The sequence below is a fragment of the Leopardus geoffroyi genome, chromosome C1 (assembly GCF_018350155.1).
Source record: "Leopardus geoffroyi isolate Oge1 chromosome C1, O.geoffroyi_Oge1_pat1.0, whole genome shotgun sequence".
In the NCBI taxonomy this organism is placed as follows: domain Eukaryota; kingdom Metazoa; phylum Chordata; class Mammalia; order Carnivora; family Felidae; genus Leopardus; species Leopardus geoffroyi.
The window spans coordinates 37382962-37393203 of NC_059328.1; the positions used below are offsets into that span (position 1 = coordinate 37382962).

Sequence of the window (10242 nt, forward strand, 5' to 3'; positions counted from 1 at the left end):
GTGGGTAAGAAGGCCTCTGTCTACATGAGCACAGCCACAATTCTCTGAGCTTCAGCTCAGAGAAGGAAGGCAACTTGTCCTGAGTCACACAGCAGGCAAGGGTAGGCCTGCCGTCCCTCTTCTCAGGGCTCTTCCCACTGCTGCAGGCTGCAAACTAGACCTCCGTGCGGTGAGAAAGGCTAATTCAGATTTCAGATGGATCTCTCCCTGAGTATCTGGCTGAAGCCTTTGAACAGCAAGGCAATGGCTGAAATGGTGAAGCTAGGGAGCTGTGATGCGTTGAGACAGCTGGCAGAGGGAGATCTTTGGGACAAGGTGGACTGCCTCCTACCCTCTAGCCCCACTCCTCTAGATCCGGGAGTGCTCCTGGGTGGGTCTCGGGTTGTCACCCACTTGCCCCCGACTCTGCCTGTTCCCATAAGAATGACAGTCACAGGGATGAGGGGCCTCCAGGGTCAGCCAGCCTGCTAAGTACGCCTCCTCCCCTGCCTCCCTCCTGCTTCATTCTCCTGGGGACCCAGTTCCCTGACTCCACCCCCACCCAGAACTAGGAGTCAGTGGCACTTGTGAGGATGATTCTACTCCAGCTCTGTGGCAAGACTGGCCAAACCATCCCCAGAGGGGAAGCTGAGCTCAGAGAGGACTATAGCTCTCCCAAAGTCACACAGTAAGCCAGCAGGGGACAGGCACTCAAAGCTGGGCTTCCTGAGTCCTAGCCCAAGACTCTTGGAGCTTGCTAGAGCTGGCTGGATGAGGGATGAGTGAACCGCCAGCAATCAGGCCACATGGAGGATAGGATAGGGAAGGGGAATGCTGCTGCACCAAGAAGGGTCCAGAATCACAGTTGTTAAGAGCAGGTCAGGGGAGGGGTGCTGAGGGTAGAGTGGCTGAACTTCCTAGCCCCATGGGCCTCTCAGAGAGGGCTTCCTGGATAACCCTCCAAAGTCACCATGACAGTGGCTTTGGAAGGTGATTGTCATGATTCAGAAAGCAAGACTGGGCCTGGCTGTAAACCTGAGGGGCTCTTTCTGAGCCCTGGGAGCATCAGGCCTGGAAATACGAAACATCTTTATTTCACAGAAATAAGAGGCATTTCCAAGGTTAGAGGAAGATGGTATGAGGCAAGGCAGGAGGTGATGAGCTGACTGTCCTCTTCAAAAGGGTCTTCTGAATTGAATTGGGTGGGAGACCTCCTAGGAAACCCCCCAGAGCCATAGTTGAGCCCCAACCTGGATACAGCCTGAGCTTCGACTTTGGCTGGTGACCACTCCAGAGAAGGTGGGCAGTGTGGGGTTGGAAGAGTCGGCCCCTTACTGTAGATTCCTACACAGAGAAGGAGCGGCTTGAGTGGTGATCTGGGCATCCATCACAGGCACCTGGGCTCATGGCTGGGACCCACAGGCAAGCGGGGGTCACATGGGGGTGCTTCGGACCCTGCCCTCCTCCTCAGGGATATTCTCGTAGGCATTCTCGTGCTCGTTGGACCTGAAAGAGGATGACAGGGGTCACCACCCATTCCAGCCCATCCCCTTCTCCCTGCCTTATCCTGCACTGGTGACGGCAGTATCTTCCAGAATAAATAATCCTTGAGTGCCAGAAGGGGTTCCCCTGCCCACATGTGGTCCCAGGTGCACCTGAGACTGAAGGCCTCTCAGCACCCCTCCCTGAGCCCCATCTCTCTCCTACACTGAGCCCCTCCCCCACGGGGCCCCCACTGAGCAACCCCCTCATGGAGTCCACCTCCATACTGAGCTGCCTCCCCTACTCACCCCTCTCTCCACATTGAGTGCCCCCGACTCATCCCTTCAGAGTCACCTTCCCCCGCTGCACTCCTCCCTATGAATCCCAGTCTGCCTGTGAGCTGCTCCCCCTACCCGTCCCTACCCCCTTATTGGGCCCTCTCCCCAGCTGAGCCTCAGGTCCCCAAGGAGCCCTGCACCCTCACAAAGCCCCCATTGCCACCTCCCTGAGCTCCTCTCTTCACTGAGCCCTTCCCCACATGAGTCCTCCTCCTTCCCTGCCTTCCCACCTTCTAGCCCCCTCCCACCCCTCAGAAGCATCTGGTCCTTCTGGAGCGCAGGGCGGTTACCCTGTACCGTCATCTCACCTGAAGCTGGCCGCCATCGAGGAGTACCTTCCGTCTGTCCCTACCAGGATTCCATCTGCCTTGTTTCCAACGGTCATGACTGTGTTCATGGGCTCCCTATGGATGGGGCTCATCAGTAGGGCTCCCTAGGTCCCTACCCTCTTTGTTCTCCCTCCTCCCCCTTGCCTAATCAGGCCTTTCTAAGCTCTGGTTCTCACGAGTCCAAGAGCAGTGGCTGGCCCTGGGCAGAAGCCCTTCTCTCCAGTAGGGGCCCTGCCAGTGGCCTGATTCTGGCCCCACTCCATGGGCCTTCCCACCCTTCTCCCTGCTCCAAGGTGGGGGCCTCAGGTCCCAGTCCAAGATTTGCAAAAGATGTATCCAAGGCCTCACACTTTGTGCAATTTTCCTTCTGGCCTCAGCTCAAGACCCAACAAGATTTAGTGTCTGCCCAGATTTCCACAGGGCTTTCCCCAGGGAATTAGGTACAGACATGGTCAACTTCCACTGAAGGCAGAGCTTGGATCAGTTGAAAAAAAAATAACATTTCTGACAAAAAGTTCCTGGCCTCTTATTCCAGTTTAAACCCAGTGACTGTGGCCTCTGCTCCTGCCTACCTGAAACTATTCTTACATGGGTCACGGGGACTCTTACCGCTGCTTGTCCTTCCTTGGACACCCCACAGGCACCTCAGACTTAGCATGTCTCAAATTAAACTCAGCAGTTGCCCAGAGATCTGCCTCTCATGCTCCGTCTCCGTAAGTGGTACTATCTGAAGCCTGGACGCATCCTTGTCCTTCCTTCCTCCTGCCCCCTGCCGTCCCCATCCACCAACTTCTGGGGACCAGACCCCTAGACAGCCGTCAGACATGGTGCCTCTCTATCCCCTCTGCTCCCTCCAGAGTCCAGACTCTCTCCTGACCTCATGCTCTCAGCCCCCCGCCCTGCCCTTCTCACCTGTAGACTGGCCCCTACCCCATGCATGCACCACGGAGCAGCCAGAGTGGCTGTGCTCAGGCCAACTCTCATCCCAGGACCAGCGTACAAGCTCTCACCGGATTCCTACTGCACGGAAGATAAAGCCCACAGTTTGGGGTATAGGTGTACGAGGGTCTGCCAGGCCCGGGCCCTGCCTACCTTGCCAGTCTATCTCAGGCCTCCTATCCTTCTCTCTATGCATGACTGCTCGTGTTCCTGCAGTGGGCTGCACAGGGCCTTGGCTAGCACCCTGGCACCAGGCCCCTCCGTGGGAGCTACTGGCAGGTGCAGCCTTATTCCAGGATCGGCCAGCACAGAGTGGACTGGATTTCAGCCCACCCCCCTCAACCTCAGTGTCCTGCACTTTGGACCCCTGGTGGCCTCGATGCCCTCTTCCATCAGCTGCAATGCTCTTCCCGTGCTACTCTATCCTGAGAGGCGCTCCTCTGCATTCTTTAGGCTTCAGAATAAACATGCAATTGGAAGCCTTCTTGGACTACCATCCCCGGCCCCCCAGACCAGGGCAGGCCCAGCACTGCAGTCTGCTCTCCCTTACTTGCACTGGGATCACTCCTTGTCTTCCGGTCTGGGAACCTGAGAGTTGAGGGGTTGTGTCTGTCCCACTGCCCCCCTGGACCCCTGCACGTGGCACAGCACCTGACCCTGAAGAAAGACGGAGCCTTTCTTCCCAGAGATTTTCACAACCCCCATCACAGGCTAAGCCAGTGTCCTGACTCTACAGATAGAAACACTGAGACCTTGAGAAGAGAAGACATTGTCCCCAAAGCCCGCAGAACCATGGAGGCCAACAGAGCAGTGTCTGGGGGCCGGCGAGCCCGAGCGCCAGTCCTAGAGAACTTGGGCCTCAGTGTCACTTCTGCACCGTGACAGGACTGGACTCCGGGTCTCCGAGGCCCTCCTCACCACTACTAGAGCAGTAGTGGTGGTCCTGGGGCCTGCCCTGCCTGCCCAGCCCAGACCCCAGCACCCCCACAGCACTCACGGCTCTTCCTGGCACCAGAAGTGGTTGACAGCAAAGGCAATTGCGACCAGGACCAGGAACACAGCCACAGCGATTAAGCCCTGCATCCAGGGCTGCAGGTTCCCCAGGCCTGGAAAGAGGGGAGCAGGGATGCTGCAGCAGGCTCGGCAGCAGTGGGGGCTGCAAGTGCAGAATGGGGGGCGGGGAGGGGAGCAAGGGCTAGAGCCTGTGTCACAGGCCGTCAGCCTGCTGCCAGGACCAGAAGAGACATTCTGAGGCAGCAGGGCTGGCAAGGAGGACCGACCTGACCCCACTGAGCTTAAGTAAGGGATGATGGGGGGGGGGGGGGGGGGCGGTGGTGGCGGGGCACCTGAATGGCTATCAGTTAAGCTTCCCACTTCAGCTCAGGTCATGAGCTCTGCGTGGACATCGGGCTCTGCGCTGACAGTGCAGAGCCTGCTTGGGACTCTCTTTCTTTCTCTCTCTCTCTCTCTCTCTGTCTCTCTCTGTCTCAAAATAAATAAATAAACTTTAAAACAAAAAAAAAAGGGACGATAGTTGGAAAATAAGAATTCAAAGAAGAAATGAGGAGCCAAGGAGGGACAGCCCAGAGCCTCCACCTATCCCTCCACGTGAGTCACATGCAGGACGCCCTACAAGTGTCTGGGCCCCAAGGACCAAAGAGCAGCCCTCTGGATGGCCGGCCTGGGCCTTGCCAGCTGAGGGTATCTCCCCATCTCCCTGTGAGAGGGCGGGTCTGGCATCTGGAAGATCCTGTTCTGTAATGACTTTGCTCTGATACTAGGTAGGGGGTGGGAGCGTGGGACAGGCAAGACTGCTCAGCCAGGGGTGCCGGGGTGCCTGAGAGATGGCGGGGACAGAACACCTTTGGAAAGGCAAGGCAGAAGGGCAAGTTCTCCTCCAGGTCGTGGGGCCCAGGTAGAAAGCTTCAAAAGCTGCTCCCCTTCTGTCTTCTCCAGCTGGATGCCTCTGGGACTAGGCCAGAGACCAGGTTGAGGCCCCATCCATCTACCTTTTTTTCTTCTTTTTAATTTTTTTTATATTTATTTTTGAGAGAGGAAGAGAATGAACATGAGCAGGGAGGGGAAGAGAGAGAAGGATATAGAGGATCTGAAGCAGGCTTTGTGTTGGCAGCAGAGAGCCTGATGTGGGACTCGAAGTCTTGAACCGTGAGATCATGACCTGAACCGAAGTCGGAGGCTTAACCGACTGAGTCACCCAGGTGACCCCCACCTTCTCTATCTTTTGACCCTTGACCTTCGACACCACCTTTAACCCTCATGGTTTCCCAGAATCTCTGCCCTCAGTCACTGGCTGCCCCAAAGGGCTCTCCCCTCCCCCAGGCATGACTGTGTTCCATGAGCCTGAGGGAGCTTGACCCTGCAGAGGACAGACATGCAGTCTTAGGCAGGTCTCAGGAGGGGACAGAGGCCAGCAGGAGGCTCCCGAAGGGTCTTGCCTCCAGGCTAAAACACATGCATCCCTAGTGTCATCCTGTACTTTGAGGGGCCCAGGCTGGGCATCAGAAACCTCACTCTGCCTCACTCTCACTCAAAAGTCCTTCCTTGAGTCTACCCTAAAGCTCTCCTGCTGCAGCGAAGGCTCTGCCTCCTCTCTGAGCCTAGTTAGGTACTGGGGACAAGGGAGGGATCTGGGAACTCTCTAGCCTGTCGCCAGGTCAGTGTGGTTATCTTGACTTCCATACTTGCCAAAAAGCAGTGCTTTGGCTTCATTGTTTGCCCAAGAAACAATGGTTCCTCAGGTCAGTGACTAGGCCTCAAGCCCTGGGAGGCCCCTCCCTGCCTCTTCCAGACCCTTCAGCCAACTCCCTCCAGACACACAGGGAACTCCAGTCCCTGCTTCTCCTTCCAGGTGGCTCTGAAGAGAACATATAGCACAAGGGTCAGAACCTGGAGACAGAGGTGATCTGAGTTCTGTCCCTGCAGGAGGACTCAACCATCCTCCCTTTCGACCTCAAACTTTCACTTTGATTAAGTTCTTCTTTCCAGCTTATCTCTCAAGTCAGGCAAAATACCCTGAGGGCAAAGCGTCTCCAAAGGAAACCAAAACTACCCTCTCAAGAAATCAGGACTGCCCTGAGCCAGCAAGACCTCTGTGATTGACCCCAAGACAAAGACCTGACCTTCACTGCCCACCTGCAGGTACCCACCCACCTTTGTCCCACATTTTCCTTACATAAACCTGGAAGTCTTTTCTCCACTTTAGGGATAGTCTTTGAGACTCTGGTCCACCGTCTTCCTGGTGTCGGCCTCACTGAAATAAATCCCTTTCCTGTTTCCCCACCACTCGTCTCTCCGCCTTTGGATTTTGTCAGTGGTGAGTGGTAAACCTGGTCTGGGCCCCTGGAGCCAGGAGCTCCTGCACCCTGGCTACATCCCTTCTTGCTCTGCTGTGTGATTCACACAAGTTACTCGACCCCTCTGATCTTGTTTCTAAGAGGGCTGCCAAGACTGCAAGGCAGAAGGGAAGTAGACGTGCATGCAAGCTCAGGGCTCCTGCAAGGGAGGGGTACTCTGGAAACATCTTTGCCGGTCCTCTCTGGACCCAAATCCCACCTGCTGAGTCCCCCACACTTCCAGATCTCAGGGTGTGGCTCCTCACTGGTGTGAAACTTTCCTGCACCCCAGCCCTGGCAGCAACCCTGGGAAGTAGGCAGGGCAAGTTTACAGTCCTCGTTTTATGGATGAGAAAACGGAGTCTCAAAGAGGGCCAGTGATTTTCTCCAGGCTACAAGACATAGGCAGAGCTGGACAAATCTCAGGTACGCGGTGGGGACCACACTGGGGCACTGTCCTCTTCCCAAGCCCAGGAAGCAGGCCCCGGACAACACTGCCCCTCCCCTGGAACAAGCCTGCCGTTTGGGGGGTTGCTTGGGCCCCTCCCTCCTTCCTTGTAGCCCCTGACCCCCTGTCCTCAGGACCCTGCCATCTCTAAGGCAATTCCTGCTCCTAGATCTTGGGTCTCAACTCCTCTAGGTCTCTAGTCCCCCCCCCCCCCCCCACCTCCCCACCCTGCATTCCTCACTCGTGGAAAACAAGTCCCAGACAGAAGCCTTGCTCAGAGATCTCTGCCTTTGGAGGTTCCTCCAGTGAGCCCAAATCCTGCTTCTCCTTCCCAACTGTATGTGTCCAGGGTGGTGAGGGAGGCCAGAGGACCACCCCATCCTCCCCTGGGTTTCCACCACCCAGCCCAGCCCTCCTCGCCACAGCCACCACGGCAGGCCCAGTCCCACGCTACCTTGCTGACAGCTGGCGGGTGGCACTGCCGTGAACAGGCCCAGAATGAGCAGGATGAGGGCCGACATGGCTGCAGGAAGCTTCTGGGCCTTCTCTCTGGCTGCTGGTATCTGGGCTCCTGGAGCTGCCGTGGAGTCTGTCGGTGTCTGCCTGAGATCAGCCCAGGCTTAGTCTGGCCCTGGAGAAGAGGCGCAAGTAAGGAAGGCGGCAAGGGAGGAAGGAGGGGAGGTGGAGAGAAACCGCCCTCCCTCCCATGGTAATGAGCTTCCAGGCCTGGCCTCCCCTGGCCGGTGCCCTGCCCACTCAAGCTGGCATTCGAGGTCATCTTTCAGAGGCTGGATAAGAAAGCAGGTCTGAGGACCAGGGAGACAGGAAGAGAGTTGGTGCCTCACCTCCAAGCCCCCGGCCTCCCCAGTTTTTGTGTCTGCTTTCCCCCTTCCTGGCAGCAGGGCTGGGCTCTGGGGAAAGGAGTGACACATTACTGCTCCTGCGGGCGGGGCATCTTGGAAGGCTGACAGTGGGATTAAGAAATCTGTTGTCTGGCTGCTCAGCAGGAGCTTGGGGAAAACCCCAGTGGCTAGGGAAAGGTCAAAGCTGACCCTCCCCCTCAGCCTGGTCTATTTCTTGTTCTCCCCCTCACCTGTCTCTACTCAACCCAACCAGACCAAGGGGCTCCAGTCTTGGGACTCAGCCTTGGCTTCTGTCCCTCCATCCCTGGCCTAGCTCAGTAGCTCTATAATCCACCCTCCCCCATGGGGACCATGACAGTGGGCCTGAAGGTCCCAGTCCCCAGCCTTCCCTACCCAACCCAGCTGTCCTGGCCCAGTTCAGCTTTCCTCTTGGCCCCACATGTGGTACCTGGAAGCTGGGTGGAACCTCCCTGTGACAAGGTCAAGGCTCGGTCAGAGGCCTCTATACACACGTTCTGACCCACCCCCACCCAACACAGGGAGACTAGCGGGTGAACACAGCCCTGCCATGGAGGCAAAGAAAGGACACCCCCAAATGGAAAGATCCAATAGAAGTTCCGGAAGCCCTGGGCATTCAAACCGCAGGGTCACGTGGAGTCCGTCTGACCCTCCAGCTAAGGAACTAAGAATGACCCAAGTACCTGTCCAGGCCCGGGACCAAAGGTCATGCTGGGTCTCCTTGCCTCACCCCTCCCCAGGAGTACAGGAAGCCAGAGATGCTGAGAGTCTCACTCCACAGACACCAAGAACCGAGGACCCAGCACACCAGGGCAATGCCTCAGAGGGAGTGTCCCCAGAAAGCCCTCCACGGTCCCCCTGCCCAGAAGCCACCAAGCCGCTGCTCACAGGACCTCATGGGCAATCCTTTCTATAGCAAGATGGTTCTGCCAGGGGCAGCAGTCACGTGTTCTGCCGCATCCCCACTTCCTGTGTCTACACATTCAAGCACAGCAGGTACCACCATCATCCAAAGATGGGGTGACGCAGGTGGTCTGAGGGAATGCAGCTCGGACTTGAGTGATACATCCATATATGTCCTGTTCTCCCTCCCTAACCCCAACTTGGAGTCCTCAGAATCTTCTGGCCCAAAGTTTGGCTAGAGTAGTCACCATTTGTGTTAATGAATAGCTAGGGAATCACTGATTGGTATGCAAGGAATGGGGTTGAATTTAATAAACATCAGGATATTTTCTTGGAGAGTTTTAAGCAGAGGAGTCATGTGGCCAGATCTGCATTTGAGAAAACTTCTCTGGCCCGGGGGGTGGAGACTGAAAGGGAGTGCAAGGGCTGGAGAAAGGGGAGAAAGGGCTGCTGGATGGCCACACACCCAGGGCCCGGGCTGCACCAGGGCAGCCTCGGTGCATCTGAGCCCTCTAGGAGATGGCATGGATAGGGCGTGGCTTCTGAACACATGACTAGCTGGGGGTGGCCGGTGAGGGACAAGGATTTGCCCAGGGTGATGCCTGGTGTCTCAGAGACCCGAGCAAGTTTCAGAAGAGGTGGGGGGATAATGGGCTGCAGGCTCAGATGTATTGTGCTTGTGGTGCCTGTGGATCCTCCATAAGGAAACATCCAGAAGGCAGCAGGATCTTGAGTCTGGCGTAGAGAGCTAGATCTGGGAGCCATGTGTGGCACAGCACTGGTAGCTGAGGCACAGGAACACATGGTCACCCCATGTCACACATGTCACGCACATGTGTGCGTGTGTGTGTGTGTGTGGTGTGTATGGTGTGTGTGATATAAATGTGTGTGGTGTGTGGATGTGTGTTGTGTATGAGTGTGTGGCATATGTGGTGTGTGTGTGTGGTGTGTATGTGTGTGGTGCGTGTGCATGTGTGCGTGTGGTATGTGTGTGGTGTATATGTATGTGTGCATGTGTGAGGTGTATGGGTATGTGTGTGTGGTGTTTGTGGGGTGTGGTGTGTATGTGTTTGTGTGGTGTGTATGTATGTGTGTGATGTGTGGCAAATATATGTTGTGTGTATATGTGTATGTGGTGTGTGTGTGTGTGTGTGTGTGTGTGTGTGTGCAGGGGAAAGGAGAGAAGCCAGGGACCAGGACACAGCCCCAGTGATAAGGGTCTGTAAAAAGGAAGGTTAGAGCAGGTTAGAGCAGGAGGAAGAAATCTCAGAAGAGTGAGGTGTGCCAGAAATCCAGGAAGGAGAGAGCCAGTAAGAGCCGGGCAGGGAAGTCACTGTAGTGACCCCCCCCCCAAGGAGTTACCCCCAAAAGGAGCCCAGCCTCTCCCATTGGTCCCCAGGTCTCATGTCCTGCTTCCCTCACCCAAGCATTCCCCCTTCCCTAAAGAATCCAGGAAAGGACAAGGACTCCCAGGGCCCTGTTTTTGGGTGGGTGGGGGGGGGGGGGAGGGGATGAGCAGGAAGGACATCAGGTGACCAACGGGAGGAAAACACACCTCCCAGGTCAAAGTCCCAAGCTTTAGAGCAAAAC

General features: G+C 56.4%; 1 protein-coding gene across 6 annotated transcripts; it reads right to left on the minus strand.

Moving 5' to 3' along the window:
• Positions 1-1055: 1055 nt before the first annotated feature.
• On the minus strand, positions 1056-8760 carry PDZK1IP1 (PDZK1 interacting protein 1). Of its 6 annotated transcripts, none has more exons than XM_045477261.1 (5): positions 8180-8198; positions 7323-7499; positions 4065-4173; positions 2108-2203; positions 1056-1485 (listed from the first exon to the last, which is right to left on the minus strand). In XM_045477261.1, the coding sequence occupies exons 2-5, from the start codon at positions 7387-7389 to the stop codon at positions 1413-1415; spliced, it is 345 nt and encodes a 114-aa protein (XP_045333217.1). In that variant the 5' UTR covers positions 7390-7499; positions 8180-8198; the 3' UTR covers positions 1056-1412. The 6 variants fall into 6 exon arrangements, with proteins under 6 accessions (XP_045333217.1, XP_045333215.1, XP_045333212.1 ...); XM_045477259.1 differs by lacking the exon at positions 8180-8198 and adding an exon at positions 7714-7830; XM_045477256.1 differs by lacking the exons at positions 4065-4173; positions 8180-8198 and adding an exon at positions 8643-8760.
• Positions 8761-10242: the final 1482 nt, after the last annotated feature.

Bases quoted from the DNA above. Each gene is read 5' to 3' on its own strand.
- PDZK1IP1 (XM_045477255.1), bottom strand. From the start codon at position 7,646: ATGACCTCGAATGCCAGCTTGAGTGGGCAGGGCACCGGCCAGGGGAGG. The intron at 2,204-7,322 runs GTAGCGTGGGAC...CCCCATCCATAG, and splicing joins ACCCGCCAGCTGTCAGCAAG to GGAGCCCATGAACACAGTCA. The intron at 1,486-2,107 runs GTGAGATGACGG...ATCCTCTTTCAG, and splicing joins TCGATGGCGGCCAGCTTCAG to GTCCAACGAGCACGAGAATG.